General features: G+C 49.3%; 1 protein-coding gene across 2 annotated transcripts; it reads right to left on the bottom strand.

The window, feature by feature from the left end:
- Positions 1–2,747: 2,747 nt before the first annotated feature.
- On the bottom strand, positions 2,748–19,382 carry LOC133350783 (B-cell lymphoma 6 protein homolog). 2 transcript variants are annotated; one of them, XM_061565508.1, is made up of 7 exons: positions 19,342–19,382; positions 14,352–14,843; positions 13,956–14,045; positions 12,473–12,676; positions 10,671–10,787; positions 8,918–9,223; positions 2,748–7,478 (listed from the first exon to the last, which is right to left on the bottom strand). In XM_061565508.1, exons 2-7 carry the CDS (start codon positions 14,812–14,814, stop codon positions 6,856–6,858), a joined length of 1,803 nt encoding a protein of 600 aa, XP_061421492.1. In that variant the 5' UTR covers positions 14,815–14,843; positions 19,342–19,382; the 3' UTR covers positions 2,748–6,855. The 2 variants fall into 2 exon arrangements, with proteins under 2 accessions (XP_061421492.1, XP_061421490.1); XM_061565506.1 differs by lacking the exon at positions 19,342–19,382 and adding an exon at positions 18,349–18,886.
- Between the last annotated feature and the right edge of the window lie 3,444 nt (positions 19,383–22,826).

Below are 22,826 nucleotides of genomic sequence, written 5' to 3'. Positions count from 1 at the left end.
ATAGATGAGACTCGACTCCCACTGCAACCCCGCAAGTACCAACTCCATCAATCACTGGAAAGTGGTGGGAGCCATTTGTAAACCCATCGGCAAAGAGTTGAAATGAAAGAGACCTTGAGGCATTCTGAAAGCCGTTTTCGGTCTGGATTCAGCATCTAGTGATAGCTGCCAGAATCCCGCCAAAAGGTCTGTGGAGAAATTTTTTGCTCCTGTGAGCATATCCAATGAGTCATCTAAGCGCGAGAGCGGGTAGGCGTCCGCCAAGGTAACTTTGTTCAGCCGCCTGAAGTCTACGCAAAACCGCATGGATCCATGCGGCACCCCTCACGGACTTGTAGAAGGCGATATGATGTCAGACTCCATCATCCCCTGCACTGCCCGCTGCACATCCTTCTCGCTAGGACCCATCCTATAGGCGTTCTGCCAAATGGGTGGAGCATCGCCCGTATCAATGTAGTGCTCCATCAGCGTCGTGCGACCAACATCGTAGGGACCCTTACAGAACACGTCTGCGAAGTCACACAACAAAATCCTGAGCTCCCCCGATTCCTTTGCCGACAGATTGGTGTTCTGGGGCAGAAGCGCGTCTATCCATGACATATCCTTTGCGCCGACCGACGGACCCTCCAAATGCACATTGTTGACGGTCTGCGCCTCAGGGTCCGAATGCATTGGACTGACATTTGCAAACAAGGTCCTTTCCTGCACTGTAGGAACAGTGGCTGATTCCTGCGCACAAGCGTATCAGCTGCTGCTAAGCAATGGCGACCAACCACCGACGTCACCGCGGAGACGATGAGCGGCGCGTCCGACCAGAATGTGACGAGTGGGGTGCAATATCGAAGCGGCACCAACGCCTGCGCACCAGGCGGGATCGAGACCATAGTCCCAACCAGCGCCTGAACTCGCGGAAATTGCCACCACCCTTCAGGCCAAACAACGCCATTTATTAACCGTATCCGGTCACGGGTCCGGACCATCAGCTGGAATCCTAACCACCGCCCCCGAGGAGTGAGATGCGTGATGGGGTGAACATGGGGTGGATGGTTCTGGTCAGGTGTTCGAGGTGTCAGCACTCGCGTGAGGCAGAACGGCCGTGGCCCGAGGCTGAGGAACCCGGCTGGTCGTCCCAGGTGCACTCGTCCTGCTGCGGCATCCGTAGGCGATGTGTCCCTCGTGACCGCAGCGATGGCAGATGACTTTTCCTGTGACCAGAGGATGCTTTCCTGCCTTGTGAGGTGCCCAGCGCTGGGGTCGGTGCTCCGCTTCTCGCGGGATCCTCGGACACCACCGCAGGGCCGCCACCATCTCTCCCTCGTCCTCCGCCAGCGGCGCGTGTCTGGTTGGGGGCCGTGGCAGCCCCTCGATGTCGCCGAGATTCCCTGCGAGGTGTGCCACACTTCGATTTGGACACTTCCCACTGTCGGTTTTTAAACTTATGGTACACCCCCTGGCGAAGAATCAAACACCTCCGCCATCTTCTTGTAGAAGCCCTGCAGGGATCCTTTTTTTGTAGGTGGAATCCGGTTGAACACTGCCAGTGTGGGGTCATCCAATGCAGTGGGCAGTATTGTCAGGGCTTGTTCCTCCGTCCACTTCAGTGCCCGGGCGGTCCTCTCAAACCAGTGGATGAAAGCGCGCCATTCTCTCGATCTGGACGCGAACCTCTTTATCGTGTTCTAGATTTGAAGCTTTTGTGACTGTAAGGATTCATATTCTTAGGTTTTTTCGGTAAAGTCACGTAGGTAAAAAATTACAATTTATAAAAGTAAAATAAAAATAAAATAAAAATCACGACGTTTCGGAGGCAACACAAGCTTCCATCTTCAGGTGGAACCGTCACAGCACGATAGCTGTATCAAGTGAGAGAAATTCCAAGAAAAGTCCTTGTATATATACTGGTTGAGGGTGGGAAGAGCCAAGGTAGGCCCTAAATATTATTTTTGTGAGGTTCGGTGCGGCTGAAGCACGCTGTTAGGAATGAGCCTTTGTTGTGTAAACTTTATCGTGCCCAGCTGGCGGCTCCATCCTGGTCCTCCCTCCGCGGGCTGACTCGGCTGAGTTTCGTGCCGAGTTTCGGGCTGAATTTCGCTCCCGCCCTGTACCATTACCACTTGCACGGTCAGCTGCTCTCCGCTGCGCTCCAGTCGTTCATGTCCCCCGGTTGCTGCTGCTGTTGGCAGATATCGGGAGGACAGGCAAGGGCTTTCTCCTGGGTCCCGCGCGGGCCGCATGGTCAGCGGCGTCGCTGGTGCTGCTCCATCCCCTGATAGCTGCTGCGGAGTGCCAGGTCTGGAAGGCTGACCGTGGCTCCCGTCTCCTCACTGGGGAGGCGATGCAGCTGAAGTTCCCCCCGCTCGTTCGACCTCAGGACTCAGCCGGCGAAACAGTACGGTTACTGCCTCCAGCAGCTGATCCATCCTCCAATCCCTAGAGGATGATCTGCGGTGGTGGCGGCACTGGGTCTGCACTGTCGGGTTGGTAGAGGAAGGTGCCCACACGGGGCGAGCAGCTGCCTCGGATCCCGACGATGAGCCAAGGGACAAATCCCGACTAGTCGGTTCTGTTGCCGAGCAATTCTCATCACGGGCACCAAGAGCTCCTTCTGGCTGAGTCTCCCCCCTTGAGATCTTGCGTCGGCTGAGGCGAGACATCCCACTGCTGCCACCAGATGAAGAGTCGGAGACTGGTTAAGCACTTCTTTAATTTTCTAACCACAGCCACACTCGTTCCTCAAAAACCCCGAACACGCGTTTCACAGCCCCTTTTAAACCCTCCATCCTAATACACATCTCCGTCTCGCGCGCCGTGTGCATGTGACGTTAGTGGCCTTTAATCCCGACCCCCGTCTAGTGTATTTCTGTGCGTGTGAATGGTGTGTGCTATGTTGAGTGCGGAGATTGCGTGTCTGCGTGGTTTGAGTGCGTGAGGATGGCTGGGACATCCCCTACACTAGTACAGCACACCGGTGTATTGGAGAGTAAACCCACAATATTTACACGATATAACCCAAAAACCTATATTGATGATATCGGTCGCGAAAGCCCTACGTGTTAAACTGAACAATGAATGATGTGGCAACTTCTAATGGGATTCCTGTATTATGCATTGGCTACCTAGATGGCGAACCACTCAGTCACGATGATGCTCATCTGGAATCGCTCTATACAAATGGGAATTTGGCTATTTTTTCAAATCAGGGACACATCAATAGTGTCCCATAGAGCAATGGTGGTTCTCAACCTTGTTTGGCTACTGCTGATACCCCCCTTGTTGGATTTTGTTGCAACCGAGTAACCCCCCCCCCCCTTGCCCGACCCCAACACGGTTCTCAGAACTAAATGTACGAATAATGAACATCAATATATTAACCAATTGTCCATCTTATGAGGTATTCTAACTAGCTGCAAGTAAACTGCAAGCGATTTCATATTCTTAGTTCTTTCGGTAAAGTTACGTAGATAGAAAATAAAAATGATAAAATTAAATTAAAAATAAAATACAAATAAAAGCAAAATGCAACTGCTTATACGGGTTTCCAAAGTGAGTTGGGGGGGGGGGAGCTTGTGAACAGCACACGAGTACCTGGTACGGTGTGTAAACATCGCCACTAGGGAGACAAAGGCAGCCAGGCGTGGTGTTGGCCACCCACCCCCCTCGTGTGCCGTGTCAGCCTTCATAGGTGCTGCTCGCTAACAGCACTTCCTCAGCAGTGTTCAGGCTATACGGGGGGATCTGTGTGTTTGCGTGTACCACATTGACTCTTGACCTGTATCATTCTACGACACGCACACACTTACCAGCTTGCTCGATCTTCGGGGCACACCGATGCAACAAATCGCCGTGGGCCCATTGGGTGGGTGGGAATGCGTTGGAGCTTAAGCGAGAATTCACAATCCCTTTCTCATACTAAACTTTCTTTATTTTACCAAGGTCAACGGAGCTATGTAGCTCTTTTTCAGAAGCGACCTAGCCACAAATTATAGCCCAATGAAGTGGCTTATCGTGCAGAAATTTATAGCAGCCAAACAGAACCGGCCCTAGACCTTTGGGGGCCCTAAGCAAAATTTGGTTGGAGGCCCCTTTGATGTATGATTTTTTTCACCCACGAGCTAGCAGTGACTCTAGGGGGCCCTCTGCTGGCCACGGGGCCCTTTGCAAGTGCAAGGGTCGCTTAGTGGCTGGGCCGGCTCTGCAGCCAAATATTCTAAACCCATGTTGATTCTAAATGTGGAGGGTAAAACCAAAAGATCCGGAGAAAAATCCACGCGACCACGTGGAGAAGATGTAATCTCCAATAATACAGCAGGCGTCAGGGTCGGGATCAAACCCACGACCTCCTTCATACCAGGCGAGGTAGTTAACATCTCGCCACAAAGGAGCCCTAATCTTAACATCAAGCAAAGATCTACGACAAGAATTTGCCCAACTGCATGAGTGTTTTCGTATGTCTCTCCGTGTCTGTGTTTGTGTCTAAGTTTGTACTTGTGCCTCTAACTTAGAAGTCACCAGCCACCCTGCTTTTCAGACTGGCTCACTAGGCACGGGTCCCACAACGTTATCTGGCTACTCAGGTGGGTCGCAAGTTGGGAACGTTTGAAAACCCCTGCCAAAGGGAAATGTAGCATTTAACATCTGTACAGTATGTTGAAACCGGTCCAGACTTGGCTTGGACTGAACCAATTTTGCCAAAATGATGAACTCCCACGTCGTAGTGCTGACGAGACATAACACGTGTTTTTGTGTGTCGATACAGATATGGGAAGGTGCATTGTCTGCTTATATATATCGTTACACATTCTCCACAACGATGTCCATTATGTCGTGTTGTTGTTAAAGAGGGTAACGTCTGAGCTGGCATGGTAGATGTCATTAGAACTCGAGTGATGCTGTGGTGGCCACTGGCCGGCAGAGAACCCGCGCCAAGTGGCCACTCCTCTGCCAGCTTGCGGCAAGGCCAACGCCGCTGCTCGGGGCTCCTGTGCCTTGGGGAGTTGTACTGCACTACGATCCTCTTCAGCTACCGCTGTGACGATGATGTCCTCCCAATCTCGCCTGTTCTCCCACGAAGATGCGGGTTTAAGTAGAGCGCAGCTTCATTTCTTAGCAGTTAAATCGTTGATTTGGCGCTTTCGTGACTGCAGGAATTACTCTTTGGTTCTTTTGGTAAAGTCACGTAGAAAGAGAAAATAATAAATTAAATAATAGCATACGACGTTTCGTTTGCAACACAAGCAATCATCATCAGGCACACAGCACTGTGTGCCTATGTGTTTGTCTCTCTGTCTGTGTTATCTCTCTCTGCTTACGTGTCTGTCTGTGTCTCCTGTTCTGTGTTTAATCTCTCTCTTAAATTTAGCAATCTTTGGAAGAACCTAATCAACCAGATAGGGTGTTGACTGTTATGTTAGCCGACTATCTGTGTTGTATTACATTATATTTCTAAGTTTACTAGGTTTTGTTTTCTCTTTCATTTGCACCTGATGATTGCTTGTGTTGCAATCGAAACGTCGTATGCTATTATTTAATCTATGATTTTTTCTTTCTACGTGACTTTACCGAAAGAACCAAAGAGTTAAAACGTTGCTTCACATCAATACCCAGAATAGTTTTTTTCTATGTATGAGATTTTACAATATCCAAACTTTCTAAAAAACAACTGGATACAGCACTTGTGTCCATCATAAGCACCTCCGATTAGCACAGTTGGCTACGTGCGATGCGAAAGAAGTTCAACATACATACATACGTAGGTAAATTTCACAACATTCGACATGGTTATCACACAGACTTCAACATAAACACTGGTTAGGGAAACTGGAAACACTTTATGGAAAGTCCGAAATGGTTTATGCTTGATAAATAAAAACTAGACAAGAAAACATAAATTATTGAAAACAAATGCAAAATAGACAAAACGCTTTTCAGTCAAAATTCCGGTGGCAGCAGCCTTGTGTGTTCGAACTGCCATGGTCAGAAATTGCTTATGGATGGATGACAAGACGCGCAATCAACTGTGCACGCTGACCCAACAGTTGATCACCATACGCGCAGTCGCTTGGGCACGGGACGAAACGCGTTGCTGTGAAACGGTTTCTGCCCGCACACCTCGTTCGTTCCTCAGTCCGCTTTGTCCTGGTGAGGGTCGCGGCAGCAGCATGCATGCTGAGTAAGGCGGTCTAGACCTCCTTTTCCCTGGCGACTCAAGTTCTTCTTGGGGAATTCCCAGGCGTCCCCAGGCCAGCTGAGCGACATAGTCCCCCGCCAGCGTGTCCTGGGGTAGCCCCGGGGTATTCGCCCAGTGGGACGTTCCTGGTAGAGTTCCAGGGGCAGTCTATCAGGAGGCGTCCTTACCAGGCGCCTCCTCTCTAGCACTCTGGCATAAACTTGACCCGGGACGGTGAGGAGTGCGATTCCTCTGTAGTTGGAGAACACCCTCTGGTCCTCTTTTAAAAAAAAATGGTAACCACGACACCAGTTTGTCAATCCAGAAGTACAGTACCTGCCTTCCATACAACATTGAAGAGGCGTGTTAACCACGACACTCCTACACTGCCCAGCGCTTCCAATAACTCTGGGCAAATCTCGTCCACACCAGCAGCTTTGCCGCTATGAAGGCCCTCAACTGCCGCAGCGACATCAGCAGCCGTTAGGGATCTGACCCCCCCCAGCTGTTTAAAGGGCTGCCTACTCACTATTACCACTGATCTAGCAGGCCAGTGTGTATACCGTACAAGTGTTACGTTTCAATTAAAAGCAACACTGTGCGTCTCCCTGATGGCCACAGAAACATGTTTACTTAATGAATGGCGGACAGGTACAATGGCAGACAGATTCGATTCTCTACCTGGTGGTTTAAATGTCAGCTGTGTGGATGACATTGCTTGGAGGTAGGCTTTCCAAATTGGCATGGGCTAAGATTCTATCTTTGTCACGTGTGTGTCTTTGCTGATGGCCCACAAGGTGGTGCTTGAGCCGGAAAGCCATGCCGCACTCCGCACATGCAAAGGGCTTCTCGCCGGTGTGAATGCGCTTGTGCCGGATCAAGTCGAACGACTGTAGGAACACCTTCCCACACTGCTCGCACGCAAACAGAACCTCTCCTGCGTGGATCCGCTCGTGCTTCCGAAAGTACTGCAGGTCCCTGAACTTCTGGCCACACACCTTGCACTGGTAGGGCTTCTCCCCCGCTTCTCTGCATGTGTTTTGAATATGGGGGGCGGTTACTTTTAAGCGCTTAACGCAATTTTGTATGGCACTTCCACTTGCAGAGTTCATGTTTAGACTTCTGGCGTCAATGATTTCTGCATCTGTTTGGAAGTGCGGTCTGATCACGCTGGCTTCCATGTCGGCGAGAGGCGCTGCACTGTCATTCGTAGCGATCCTGCCATTTCTGAAACAGTTTAACAGTGCTACATTCTGTTGGTATATTCCAGCGATGGTGCACGCTTTCCTCTTACCATCCTCCCTTCTGGGTTCTATAAAAAACACAAGAGAAAATCTGTGTCTTAGTGCTTCATACAATAACATAAAAATTTTTGTAGAGTACGTAAGTATGTTTGTATGTATGTTTAACTTGTTTCGCACTGTACATAGCCAACCATGCAAATCGGAGGTGCAACTGCATCTCAAGACCCTTAACCAAAAAATGAAAGGTGAAACGGATTTAAAGGATCTTATGTGTTTAGTTTGTTGGCCTTCCCCCCCCCACCTCCGAATATCATGGTTGACTACGTACGGTGCGAAAGAAGTTCAGCATACATACAGAGTACAAATACGTGATCCGAGGTTCCCGTGTGAGGATGACGTCACGAGGGAAACGAGAGAGAAGGTGGGGCGAGAACAAAAGAGAACGTCGCAGAAAGAGAGGGGTGACGTCACCGGAAGAGGCGGGGCGATCGGTGGCGCCTCTCGGTGGGGATCGGAGTGATGAGGACGTGTGTGGCGTGAGCTCGTGGAAAATAAAGAACAGTGTGGCTCCCCCAACTTTGGCTGGTGGACTCATTACACATACATAACACATTGGCTGGGGGAAAAAAATAAATCATAATAAAAGTGATAACAGTAAAAATAGACCTCTAACTCCACAACACAAATTAAAATCATCGAAAAAACTGCCGAGACTAAACTGACCGACGCAACGACCGCACAAGCATGAATATATGTCTAGAAACGTCCCAATAGCCATTAGGTTAAGCATGCACAGTAATTACTGCGGGCTGTTAGGGGGGGCGTAGGCTTCAGTACGCCAGGATCCCCTCTACACCCTTGGAAATGTAATCTGTCTGCCGCTGCAGAAACCCACACACCCTACACTCCTGACACAATACAGGACCTTACCCTCCTCCCTGCACTCCTTCCCTCTGGTGCTTGCGGAGAGGCAGTGCCTGTGGTCAAATATCCAAGGGGCGAGGCCACACGGACAGCGCCCGTTTCCTATTCCTTTACGCACCTGGCTAACACGCTGTCTTATGCATGGTTGCCGAACGAATACATTATAAGGTCTAACTCATTACACACAAAGCGCGTGCCACAAATGAACCACAATACCGAGCTGATTTCGTCAAGGAATAAACTATCATCGCAGCAGCTTTTGGCTAACCATCGAACAAAGATGGTCACTGCATCGCGAGCTTTCAAACGCTCTTCCTTCCGATATTAGGAAGCCAATGGAGCCATGAACTTAAATTATCTAGATTGAAAACTAATTTCGATAGAACTGCTTTTTACATCTAGTTTGTTGTCCTCCCCCCGCACCTCCAATTAGCACGGTTGGCTATGTGCGGTGTACAAAAGAAGTTCAACATAAATACATACAGGGAGCTGCCAATGCCACGTCAAAGCGAGAGGCACTTGCACAGCGCTTGCTGCTTGCGACTGCAGTGCAAGGCCGCGAGCGTGCGGGGGCTGTGCACACCTGCATGGTGCTGCTGTAGAGGCTGCGCTGTGGCGGTAGTGGCGTTGGCGATGTGGGCACTAGGGGCGTGCTGCCCGCTGCTCTCGCACGCTCGGGGCAGCGAGGCGCCAACGCAGCGAGACTGTCCCTGGCCGCGGAGACCCTGCCGTGAATCTTTCCGCACACTCCACGAGGTAGCGTCGTCATGCCCGAGTGATGACGCCGAGCAGCCCGTGTTGCCGCAAGGCTCCTCCGGCGCTCCGCACCGCATCACAGCGGACTCCACGTTCATCGACATCGAACGAGCCTCCTTGGATTTGATGTTATCTGGTAAAAAAAAAAAGACAAGTTTGTGTACACGCACTGTAGAAACCACACGGAATGGAAGAATACAGCATGTGATAATAAAGATAGAGGATTTCGTAAATGAGTAAACTTCTATCTAAATAATATCATAATGAACACTCCATCAAAATCTGAAGAAAAAATGTATATATATTTATAAATTAGCATATAAACACGTATTAATGGAGTGGATAAACATCCCAATATAGGACCACAGAGCTTGGGAAATTGTTGGTAGGGCCGGTGCCGGCTGCCTTTCTGGTCCTCTAAAACTGTGCAGCGCTACAATTACTACAGCCTTGATATGCGATTTGCATCAATGACGGAAATGTAACTTTATTGTACAGCAGTATCGACCTCTACAGACACCTTGACGACGGTCATTCTGGCTGTGTGCAACACACACGTGAGTGTACAATGTCTACGTATTCCTACGTGTATGTACGTTTATATTCCCTGTACCACGGTACACGTTGAGTCACGATACTGTGAAAATGCTCCTGCTCTGGAGTTGTCGTGGCGAGATGTTAACTTCCTCGCCTGGTATACAGGTCGTGGGTTCAATCGCAAATCTGACGCCTGTTGTAAATTTGAAGTTTGCATATATCTCTCTCCTCTTGGTCGCGTGGATTTTTCCCCCCACATTTAGAAACATGCATTGAGAGTATTTGGCTGCAATACATTTTCACATAATTGTAAGCCATACTCTTTGGTTCTTTCGGTCAAGTCACGTAGGTATAAAATAAAATAAATCACGACGTTTCGGGCGCAACACAAGTGTCCATCATCAGGTGGGAAAGCATGGTCTGCTGCTGAGGCAGACTGAACTGTAAACCACATCGTTGAACTATCATTGGTGGCCTGGTCGCTTCTGAAAAATAACTATATAGCTCAGTGGGCCTTACCTGGTAATATTAAAAAAGTTTAGTTTTAAAAGTTTATAGTTTTAGAACTCTGTATACCCATTTCGATTTAAAGCTTTCGTGACTGCAGGGATTCATCTTCTTGGTTCTTTCGGTAAAGTCACGTAGAAGGGAAGTAATAAAATAATAAAACATAATAAAATAATTCTCACGACGTTTCGGCCACAACGCAAGCAGCCGTCCTCAGGTGAAGAACATGTCTGTCGATAAGACAGAGTCTAAATGACACGTCTTAGGCTTGGAGTGTCTATTTAAGCTTCCCTTCTACGTGACTTTACCGAAAGAACCAAGAAGATCTGTATACCCAATAAGATCTGGTTCCGATATAGCTTTCATGGATCCCACCTAAGCCTACAGCAGAACATTACTTTTGTTATTTAGTTTTTGAAGATTATAAATTCATTTATTTATGCCTCTTAAAACCTTGCTCACATTTATAAAAAAGTTTTCATTGTGAAAATTCCACACAAAATCTTTACAACAAACACAGGAAATCACCGACTCACCAACGTGTATGATGACGCCTGCTTCTGCGTCGAGGTTCCACGCACAACGCTCTGGGTTGTCGTGTTCGTCGCCATCGTTTAGATCTCCACATTGGGCCACGGCATCAAACATTTCATCTGCGATAGATAGCGGTAGCATTTCCTTGCCATCACGGGCCGATGAGAAGAAGCCTCGCAGCACTTCCACACAACAAACTACTCTGGGTAACGAACCCAATAGCCACTCGGGCGACCGTGCAGCAAGGGGTAAAGCAATGGGCATCGCATCAGCCGCTCAACCCAGCACACGGTGGTGCTCATCGGCATCGGCGAGTCAGACCTGGTGCTCCAAATTCCACTTCCCTCTTGGCGATAACTAGCACGTTATTTTACTTCGGTCCATACTTTCACAGCGTGGAAGGGACAATTTTCCCGCACCTCCGATTAGCACGGTTGGCTATGTAATGGTACAAAAGAAGTTCAACAAACATAAGTGCATTTCTCGCAGCGGAACCAAAAAGAGACTTGGCTCATTCACGGAGGCAGGCACCTGCTGCATGCCTCCGAGGAGCACCGTGGCCAGCGTCAAGGCAATGGGGACGCGGGGCGAGTTGGCCAGCGTAGAAGGGAACGACATTGAGAGAGTACAAGTGCAGGAGATGAACCCAGGGGATCGGATGCATTGCCCACGCATTGTCCAAAACGATCGGCGTGCCACGTCTACCCCCACGTCACCTACAAACGTTTGCATCAACTACGAACATTTTCCCTGTAGGCGAGATAATGCAGGGCACAGCCAAGAACAAGGAAGGAGTGGGAAACGTAAGGGATTGTGGATACGCCAGCAACACGGCCCTAGCCGGATCTAGTAGGGTGGTGACACGGCAGAGGTTCGCAGTTCCAACCCGGCAGGCCGCTCTTGTTCATTCTGCCATGTGTAGAAACCATCAAATGCTTGGCGCCATCTGCTTTGTAGTGGACGTTAAAGATCCCGAGATGTCAATTGAAGAGGAGTAGCGCGTTGCACCGGTGGCATTATGAAAATGTCCCCAAATTAATAACTACCAGCAAATTACTGAATGAGGAAATCACACGGCAATTGTCGCCCCCTGCTGTAAAACTTAAGAAGCTGTCCTGAAAAAGAGCATTGATAATTATTCCACTTGGGTATACAAGTGGAATAATCATAAAACTTGTGCCCACACTGCACAACAGCATAGAAGAAGCAGGCTTGGGAAAAGTTTTTAGAAGTAAAATAATAAGGCAAACGACTCCATTCACATGAATGCTGCAACATTGCAAAGTCCATTTGTATGCATATAGATAGGCGGATGTGACAAGGCTGTCACCGACAAATGTTCAACACAAGACTAACAATGCGTGTTCATATATTGCTGCTCAAAACAACAGCTAGCACATGACTCGGGTGGTTTAATACACGCCACGTCCAATATATTAGATTTTTGCACAAGTAACATATACGCTTCAGCAACCCCATGTTACGGTGTTCGGGAAGTTCTTATTATCGCTTGAATGGAAGACAAGCGAATGGTTGACGCGACAATACAAGGTGAGCTTCCGTCCCTCGACGTCAGGGTTGAATCCAGGACCTCCTGTATACCAGGTTAGGTAGTTAACATCTTGCTACAGTGAAGGAATGGAGCCGAGTGAACCCCCAACCAGGATTTGACCTCATAGCCGCTCGCTCTACTGCTGAGGCAAATGACCGGTTAATCACCCGGTCGTGAGGTAGACTCCGACATGCAGGCAATGAAACGTCGATAAATATTTACACAAAACAATTAAAGCATGCGACACCATACCTATTGGGGACCCTCCAAACGAATCGTCTCTTGAGATGTCATCTTTTTCGACTTTGACCTCCACCAACGTTTCGGGTGTTTTAATGTCTCCAAGAGTGACCTCCAGCGCCGGCGACAGCCTTGCGGGACCTGGGGCCTTCTCTCGAGGCGAGGCAATTCCCCTGGGCAAGCTGTCGTCTCTTTTCACAAAAATCCTCGTGGGGCCTGAAACGAGAAATTATTCATTGGTATGCGCAGCAACATTTGAATCATTCACAAGAGTTTTGCACGATTAAAACTCGGAGTTAAACGAGTCACGATTCTCCACTCAAGCAAGTCTAAACTATATAAACTATTATTTTTTATTTACCACTAAGCTGCTATGTTTCTCTTTTTAAATCCTTTATATTAAGTTCACTTGCTTGCGCGCTTACGACCGTGCAAATCTTTCGGTCGTTTTTTAACCCACTTCCCATGATCCAATCGAGCTGACATTTTGCACACAGACTCGTTGTGCGTGACAATTTATTTTCGTGAACATTTTTTTCCAAAATTTTACACTTTTTAGGAAAAAAGAAATTATATTTCATTACCAATTGCTTAATGGTGGCAGGCAATCATCTGACCCATAGGTGGCAGCCATCTCAAGCCAGAGGACGAGAGGACTCTAGCCGCCACGCATATAAAGGATTTATAGTGAAAAACTTTGTTTTTACGGGTTAATTTTTTCAGAAGCAAACTGGCCACAAATGATAGCTCAACAAAATGGCTTATCATGTGGAAATTTATAGCAGCCGAATACTCTAAATGCATGTTGATTCTAAATGTGGAGAAAAAGCCATCCGACCATGGGGAGAACATGCAAACTCCAAACATATAGTAGGTGTCAGGGTCGGGATTGAACCCATGTACTCTTGTATGCCAGGTGAGGTAGTTAACATCTTGTCACCATTTGATCAGCTACTTTTACCATCCATTGTATTATCTGTTTGTGTCTCATTTGTAGTTCTTTCACTCGATTAGCATTAAAGTAACATGCACATATAATCCGAATGTAGTTTGTACAAATTAAAAACACGTTTGTGATTACGTGTGACTTGGTGTGTATCGTGGGCCTTAACGTTCAATACGCAGACGAATCGATGCATTCTTGCACCCCTAAGGCCGTTAAATTCATATTTTTGACACAATTCAGCATCAACGCTTACCATTATATTTTCTCTTCACTTTTGAATTTCGCAAAATACTAATCTATTTTTTAGTATTCGTGTTCGACCTAATTTTAACAATCAAACAAATAATGTTATGGCACCAGAACTGACCGTAATCGGACATTTACTCTCCATGGTTACCGAGTGCTGATCATGACTCATGCCATGTATCAGAAGAGAGTGGCTGTGCAAGTAATCACGAATTCCACCCAAGAACTACAGCTTCAAACATTCTACAGATGTTATGATTACAAAAAAACAAAGAAACACACCCATGTCACTTCGATATTTACCTGGCTCCAGCAGCACCTCCATGTTCTCCTCGTGCGCATCTTGAGAATCTTCCGTCATGCACGGATCGGCCAAAGTCTCATATTCCTCAGCTTGTTTCAATGAGACACCACGAAAGAGACCCAGCATATTTCATGCATGATTAGAGTGCATCAGATTGAAGTCGAAACGTGTGATTGTGTACACCATAAAGGTGGTATTCCAAACACCGATCATCAACAAATCATTTTTTGCAGACCATCAACCCGTTTTGAACAAACGCTTCCAATGACATCACAACATTAACTTATGGTATGGCACGATTGTGAATATCTGCAAACGTCAACAAATACTGTACACATTCAACTCTGCAACATGATGTATTCAACTAAACAGTAAATTCCACAGTCCCTCATCACCTGCGTTTGAGCAGACTCCAGCATCCGGGTCCTCCAGCGTGTCCATGTAGAGCGCAGGCTCCAGGCAGCTGAACCTCTCCGCCGACTGCTGCAGCTCCTGGCTCAGGGTGCTGAGCATCAGAACGATGGCTTCCAACAAGCCACTGAGAAAAGGCTGCAGCGGGGGGCCGGAGTGAGACCCGGGCAGCAGAGAAAACCTGCCGCTTCTCTCCTGTCGCTTGGTAAGCAGCGCTTCTGTGGCTCTGCGCACTGCGGCGTAGAAAGCGAAAGGCAGCCTCTGCTTGGCGGCAGAGAGGAACTCAGCACGAATCTGCGGCTGCTCGGCGCAGGCCAGGAAGGATTCATAGTCGGCGACGCCGAGCTCCGTGTCCACGGCCTCGACGGCGCGTGCGCTCCCGCCGTGGGCGGACAGCCACCCGGAGAAGTCTTCTCTGGGATTGATGGAGACTTCAAGCATAGCCATGGCAAGCAACGCCGGACCACCTCACTGACCTGCAGCGTGGAAACATCAGTTCACCGGGACACCGCATGCAAAGACCAATGTAAGGCAAGTATGTCATAATGCAGCTGAAGCAGCTTAGATATCAAAATTTATAAACACTCAGATTGGATCAAATCCTGAGTGACAGTGCATTTACCAATATCCAATTATCCTGCAGTGAACATTGAAGCCTGTTGCTAGACTGGGAAAGCCCTGGTCTACTCGACTAAGACCTTTAAAATGAGATTGTGCATTTATTGTATGAGAGACCACAACGACACATTTATTGGAAACATCATTCATCGTTAACCTACGATTTCTTACAAAGAACGTCTACAGTATGTCACACAGTGCTCTAACACCGAACTCAAGATGAATTCTTAGCCTCTATAGAAACCCAAGATTACTCTGATGCAAAGTCTGACAGAAGACCCAGATTGTCTGGATAAGATAGATAAGTCCCTGGCAAATGTTGTTGCTGGGAAAGGTTCTGGGCGCGATCGCCTCCGTCCATGTCGAGGGGCAACCTGGCCACCTCAGTTCTCCTTGTGCACACTCAGGAGCCATCAACTTTCCTCGAGCGGTCAGAGAATTTGCTCCGTAGGATGTGAGACACTTTTACGGTACCCGCTTCATAAACCCAGCAGGCCACTAGGCATGTGCTCAACATATCGCTCTTGTTCGCTGCCTGTACTAACTGGCAAGTCAGTGAGGAGCACCTGCACTAATTAGGCAAGTCAGTAAGGCGTGGTAGCGGGTAGTTTGTGATAAACTACCTCAGGGCGTGATGACCCTGCCTTGCGCGAGTCCCAGGCACAGCTGGCCCGGCTGTCAGTACCTGGTAAGGGCCCCTCCCAGGGTTACGCGGTTTTCTCACTGCCTCGTGAGCGTCTCGGGAGAGTCAATGGCTAAGGGAGTAAACCCCGACAGGAAATCAAGAGTGGGGCCCCTCAGGCGGTTTTGTGACGCACAGCGGCACATTCCTGGTAGCCCCTGCAGCCAAACTGGCACCAAACGTCGTGCTACGCACTCGTTTGGACCTCACCAGCAGGGCTGAGGGGGGGATCCTGACGCATGGGCAAACCCAGGATTTCCAGAATAACCTTCCCGGGCTTTGCCCCAACAAGAGGTGCAAAAATGGGGAGTGGACACTCCTCGGCCACCTAACACTCTACTCACCTCCGGAGATTCATGACCAGTTCTATGAAGAGCGTCACAATATTAGTAGCAAAATCCCCAGCTCTGAGCACATGTTTCTTCTGTTGGGAGACTTCAATGCAAGGGTTGGGGGCTGACCACGACGTGTGGCCCGCATGCCTTGGCTATCACGGCATCAGAAAGATGAATGCCAGTGGCCAAAGACTACTGGAGCTTTGTTCATACCACAATCTCTGTATCACAAACTCATTCTTTCTCACAAAACCATGCCATAAAGTATCATGGAGACATCCAAGGTCTCTTAATTGGCACCAACTGGACCTCGTCATCACCCAACGAGCCCTCAACTCAGTACTCATCACACGCAGCTACCACAGTGCAGTCTGTGAGACACCAATCACTCGCTGGTATCCAGCAAGGTCAGACTACGCCCTAAAAAGATACACCGCCTCAAACAAAAGCGCTACCTACACATCACCTCTGCCAAGACCTCCCTCCCAGAGCTCACTCAATCATTCCAACACAGCCTTGAGCAGTCCCTACACGACACACCAGATGGAAGCGTGGAGACAAAGTGGGCGTACATCCGAAACGCCATCTTCAATGCAGCCACCAATAACTTCGGCAAGCAGACAAGGCAGAACACAGACTGGTTTAAGGAACATCTGGCTATATTGGAACCCATCCTCCAAGCCAAGCGCATGGCGCTCCTGAAATACAAGCAAGTCCCAAGTACAGGATCTTTAAGGGCTCTGAAAGCTACCCACCAGTGCAGCTCAAACGACCGCCAGACGCTGCGCCAACAACTACTGGCTGAACCTCAGCAGTAGGATCCAACTCGCCTCTGCCACTGGCAATATCCGTGCCATGTATGAAGGCATCAAGACAGCCTTTGGTCCAAACATCAGGAGAACTGCCCCCCTTAAATCCAGCACAGGGGCCAGCCTGAGATGGCTTGGACACGTGCGCCGCATGCAGGATGGCAGGATACCCAAGGATGTCTTGTACGGCGAGCTGACATCAGGCACACGGGCCACTGGTCGCCCAGTCCTGCGCTTCAAAGATGTCTGTAAACGGGACATGAAGAGCTGCGACATCAACCCAGACGACTGGGAGAAAACTGTCGGTGACCGACTCAGCTGGCAGTAGGCTGTGAAAACAGGCTTTAGGAGAGGCGAGGAGAAAATACACACTGCTTGGCAGACCAAGAGGGAGCGACGTAAAGAAAAAGCAATAAATACCTCTGGAGCTGCCACTGCATTCATTTGCAATTGCTGTGGCAAGGATTGCCACTCAAGGATTGGCCTACTAAGTCATTCTAGGCGCTGCAAAACCTACAGCTGACCACGTAAGGCGCGCACAGGCACAGCCCTATGAGTAAGGTGCAGCTGCACTAATTAGACAAGTCAGTGAGGTGCAGCTGCACTAATTAGACAAGTCAGTGAGTGCAGCTGCACTAATTAGACAAGTCAGTTAGCAGCAGCTGCACTAATTAGACAAGTCAGTGAGTGCAGCTGCACTAATTAGACAAGTCAGTGAGTGCAGCTGCACTAATTAGACAAGTCAGTGAGTGCAGCTGCACTAATTAGACAAGTCAGTTAGAGGCAGCTGCACTAATTAGACAAGTCAGTGAATGCAGCTGCACTAATTTGACAAGTCAGTGAGTGCAGCTGCATTAATTAGACAAGTCAGTGAGTGGCAGTTGCACTAATAAGACAAGTCAGTGAGGTGCAGCTGCACTAATTAGACAATTCAGTGATGTGCAGCTGCACTAATTAGACAAGTCAGTTAGAGGCAGCTGCACTAATTAGACAAGTCAGTTAGAGGCAGCTGCACTAATTAGACAAGTCAGTGATGTGCAGCTGCACTAATTAGACAAGTCAGTATTGTGCAGCTGCACTAATTAGACAAGTCAGTTAGAGGCAGCTGCATTAAATAGACAAGTCGGTGATGTGCAGCTGCACTAATTAGATGCTGCACTCGAGGCATCAACTCTGCTTGGGTCACTTCAGCTGCGAGGGAAATGAATGAGACGGCGAGGGGGGACTGGAAGTTCGCCTGCACGCAACTTCCAGGGCGCGCAGCATCCCCTGCATGGCTCTGTCGGGGTTCAAGGTTTGACAACAATCGTTAACATTCTACAGCACAGCTGCAGACCGGCGTGTGGCTGCTGTGAGGTGGTGTAGCGGGTAGCGCGCCGTCATACGAACCCGACCATCCGGCCAACAAAGGTGCCTTTTATTAGAACCGGTCCTGGGCCTCCTCGAGGTCGACTCCGCCTCAAATGCGTCCCTGGTGCGGTGTGTAAACATCGCCACTAGGGGCTGGCCACCCCCCTCCCTCGTGCGCCGTGCCGACCTTCATAGGCGCTCGCTAACAGCACTTGGCCCCGACAGTCTGTTAAAGCTACACGGGGGATCTTTGTCTTTGGTTGTGAGGCTGCGATAGGGGGCGCACGAGGCTGCTCGAGGTGCGCGTCGACCTCCACTCGCACGCGAAGTTGACCCCCAGCGCGGTGCTCGCGAGGTCAACAAAGGGAGAGGGTCACGTGGGGTCATGTGACTGGTGGGTGTCGTGATCACGGTATCGCGGCAACAATAATCGACCCCACGAGCATTTGTCTCATTTGCATATACATTTGTTTTAAATACACCTTACTCTTTAAAAATATATATATTCGTTTTTTAGAATTAAATGAGGGTCCCAAGACAACTGGACCACCCCGTACAATGTCCTATTGTGTTGTATTGTTTGTTGTTGTATTGTTGTTGTATTATTGTATTTGTTGTTGTATTGTTTGTTGTTACGTTCTGACCGCCCCTCCTGGCCACCTGTGAACGGGAACTTTATAGCTCATCAGATTCATCCACTACAAATAATGCGATTCAACTGAGGAACGCGTTGGGCCGAGCACCCCCAGGCAACCACCGACTCCGTCCCAGCGCTCGACCGACCCCGAGGCGCCGCGCCCCCCCACCCCCATAAATCGACTGCCCAACACCTCGTTCAGAATGGGCCCGTCACAGAGACGTGATGTTACACCGCAGGCTCACGACCGCTGTAGCCACCCCACCATTAACCTGGAGCACCCCCACCCCCTGTGCTCCCACGGGGGTGTTGGAGGGGGCTACCCCCGACCGCCTTTGTCTCCCCCGCGCTGCTCAGGTTAGGCAGAGTTGGCCCAGCGCGGAGGTGAGGGGGGGGTGCCGGGACAGTCATGGACGCACGGAACCGCCACCGTAAGAGGGGTGTGGGTCTCAGTTCGTCACCACGGCGTGAGCCGGGCGTGAGACGACTCAGCGCCGCCACGACCACCAAGGCCGCCACCACCACAGCCGCCTCGCCACTCACCGCGAGCGCCACGTGACCACCGCCGCCTCCCGGAAGTGACGATCCCCCCTTCACCCCCTCCACCCCTTCCCCCCCGCGGAGGTCACGTGTCACGCCATGGGCGGTGTCTTGTGGGGCAGCCACGCGGTCACGTGACAGGGGTGCTATGCCCAACGCTTGCGTCAATTGAATCAGAATCAAAATCTGTGTTCATAGTGGAGGAATCCGATGAGCTGCAAAGCTCTTTTTCACAGATGTCCGGTAGGGCCCGGTCAGAACTTTACAACAACAAACAATGCACAAACACGATAGGAGTGCAAAATATTGGTCAAATTGTTCAGGGTGGACCAGATGTCGTGTGACCCTCATTTAATTCTCTAAAACTTTATATGTTTACTAACGGGAAGTACCCGGCGTTGCCCGCGCAAAAAGAAACACACACACACATCGACTTGCACACACACAGACATCGACACACACGCTCCAGTCTCAGCAGCAGCGTCTCCAACTCCTCCTCTGAATGAGCAGCTATTACCAAATCATCGGCCTACATAACATCCCTTGATCGCACCCGGGCATCAATCAGCCTCCCATTATATCTGTACCAAATGGAAATTCCCCCGGTACAGCTATGGAAGGCTTCACGAACTACGTGGTCAAAATAGATGTTAAATAATGTTGGAGCCAGAGGACATCCCTGTCGCACCCCAAGGTGTACAGGGAAAGGCTCTGACTCCCGGCCACGTAGTTTTACCCGGGCCCGCTCACCATCATGAAGGCCCTTCATGATCGTGAGCAGAGGGTCAGGGACTCCGAAAGCACGAAGAACAACCCAGAGCCCAGCCCTACTGATGGTATCATAGGCCTTGACCAGGTCAATAAAGCAGAGATGTAGGTCTTGTTGGAATTCCCTATACCTCTGCTGTAGCAGACGGAGAGAAAATACGGCATCTGTGCAGGACCGCCCTTTCCTGAAACCGCATTGGGGCTCCGCAAACCTTTCCTCAGCGTGCCTAGCAAGGCGATGTTGAATAATCCTTGCAAGGTGACGTTGACTAAACCCCACACACACAGACAGACAAACAATGACATGTATAGGTAAAAGTTAAGTTCATTTCAAACGGAAATGAATATGCAAATGAAAAATGTTCTAGGGGCCCATTAATTGGGAGTCACAATACATCTGGACCACTCTGGATTCTGCGTATGTGGCTTTATAAAGGGGACGGGAGTACAAGACGACACCAATGATACTGTCTAGATCTTTCAAGGATCTGTGAGCTCCTCACACAATCCAGTCTGGTTAAAGCCAGGATGGATCATAGGCAGGCCAGCCTGAATGAGTAAAACTGGCACAGATCTCCCTTTATAGGGCTCCACGTTTATTAAGCATAGAGAATGGAGGGCATAACTGTGGCTGAGATCCGGAGCTTCGAATGGAGCGACAGGCCAGGTAGCTTCCACACTTTACCCAGCTGATGAAAAGATAATGCCGCTCGACTGATTCGGAGTGAGACCTCTGCTGCCAAGCCGGAGTTGGTCATAACCACACTGCACACTGCGCATGTATGGCAAACTCTCCACTCTCTTCACAACTGCCCGATCATTCATGGGGAGTTGAGGGGGTGGTGTATTGCATTACACAAATGACCCAGGCAGGTGATTCGTTTTGGTGGGGCTGATGGTAAGGCTCCACCTCTTAGCAGAACACCCCAGGAAAAAAACCTCCAACTCCTCAGAGTGAGCAGCAATTACCAAATCATCAGCATACGGAACATGGTTGACCAATAGGGAGCCATCCCTTGATTGCACACGGGCATCGATCATCCCTCCCATTGTATCTGGCCCAGATATAAATTAATCTAGTACAGCCATGGAAAGCCTCTCGAACTATGTAGTTAAAGAAGATGTTAAATAATGTGGGAGCCGGAGGATGTCCCTGTCGCACCCCAAGATAAACAGGGAATGACTCGGACTCCTGGCCACACAGCTTTACCCTGGCCTGCTCACCATCATAAGCATAGAGTCTGGGACCCCGAAAGCACAAAGAACAACATATAGCCCTGGTCTATTGATGGTATCATGGGCCTTGATCAGGTAAATAAAGCATAGGTGTAGGTCCAGTTAAAATTCCTACATCTCTGTTGTGCAGATAGAGAATATGGCATCTGTGCCGGACCGCCTCGGCCTGAAACACATTACATTGCTACAAAGACAAAGATCCCCCTATAGCCTGAACAGACTGTTGGGGCAAGTTCTGTTAGCGAGCACCTATAAAGGCCGGCACTGTGGCACACGAGGGGGTGGGTGGCCAGTACCACGCCCAATCGCCTTTTTTCTCCCCAGTGGCGATGTTTACACACCGCACCAAGCACTAATTTGAGACTGAGTCGACCTAGCGGAGGCCCAGGACCGGATCAGATATTCGTCATTGGACGTGAGCGAGAATCGAACTCGGGTCGCCGGGTTCGTAGCGCATTGCGCTAATCGCTGCACCACCGCTCCCCATCTTCAGAAGCGCCCCACTCAACCACAAGCACCGCCCACACAGAGAGAGCAGCCGCCTCCTCACCGCCTCAAGATGAGTGACACGGATGGTGCCGTTTAGCCGGTTGTCCGGCTGTTATACAAGGTGGTGCGTGAGTACAGCAGCAATAACAAAGACTAAAACATCAACAATGCAGAGAACGAATACAGTATCTTAAGGAATATTGCACAACGCTCAAACGAGGCATTTAACAGTCGTAAACGAAACATGCAAATCGAAAGTGCAAATATCATGAGCAAGAGGCGTCAGAAAGTTTGGTATGGGTGCACGTAAGCTCGTTGATTTGGCATAAATTGGACATAAAGAGCGGGAGTGAATGAAACAAACTAAGCTGTAGATCGTCTTCTTCCGTATGACTGCTGATGTAGATGCAGAGCACCAACTACAATCTCACATTCAGGTGGTCAACCCAGACAATCAGGGCAGGAGCAGCGGAGTTGTATCATCGCTGCGGTCTCCGTATTTATGAATCGGGCATTGTGTCGTGATACGCTGTAGGGTCTGTTCTGGATGACCAGTCGCACACTGGAGAGTTTTTAATTTTCCATTTGTGCATCGGGTATCCACATCTGTCATGGTGTGTGCAGTGGCTACGGTTTAGGGTGGACCATGTGCTTCGTGGAAGATCAAACCCAGGGAAAGCTGTAGAGGAGTGGAAAGGGTCTTCCAGAAACGCAGGAAGACGTTTTACCAAACCAAGATTTAACAAATAGAATGTATAATTGGATTACCTAGGCACTTCTGAGGATACGAAAGTTATAGGAACTAAGTGGTAATTTAGGTATTTGGTGCATTTTCTTAAGAGGCCTATTAGGATTAAGACAGGCCCAGTGGTGGTATCCCATGATATCCAGGAGGAGGGAGATCTGAGTTAATGTCCAGGTGTCAATGATGAGTTGCATGGGGACGTCAAGGGCAACATCGATATCGGAGTCAAATCCAGTGTAGTAATGAAATC

This window comes from Lethenteron reissneri, chromosome 35, assembly GCF_015708825.2.
Source record: "Lethenteron reissneri isolate LAM-NWPU_2019-01 chromosome 35, ASM1570882v1, whole genome shotgun sequence".
Lineage (NCBI taxonomy): Eukaryota > Metazoa > Chordata > Hyperoartia > Petromyzontiformes > Petromyzontidae > Lethenteron > Lethenteron reissneri.
The sequence above is the reverse complement of the archived record's forward strand: the minus strand, read 5'-3'. Positions and strand labels throughout refer to the sequence as shown.

What these genes read in the sequence shown, in the direction of transcription:
- LOC133350783 (XM_061565508.1), bottom strand. Translation starts at nt 14,814, where the DNA reads ATGGCTATGCTTGAAGTCTCCATCAATCCCAGAGAAGACTTCTCCGGG. An exon ending in TGGAGTCTGCTCAAACGCAG is followed by an intron (nt 14,046 to 14,351) that starts GTGATGAGGGAC and finishes CATTGAAACAAG; the next exon opens with CTGAGGAATATGAGACTTTG. An exon ending in TCTACAGCAGCACCATGCAG is followed by an intron (nt 7,479 to 8,917) that starts GTGTGCACAGCC and finishes TGTTTTTTATAG; the next exon opens with AACCCAGAAGGGAGGATGGT.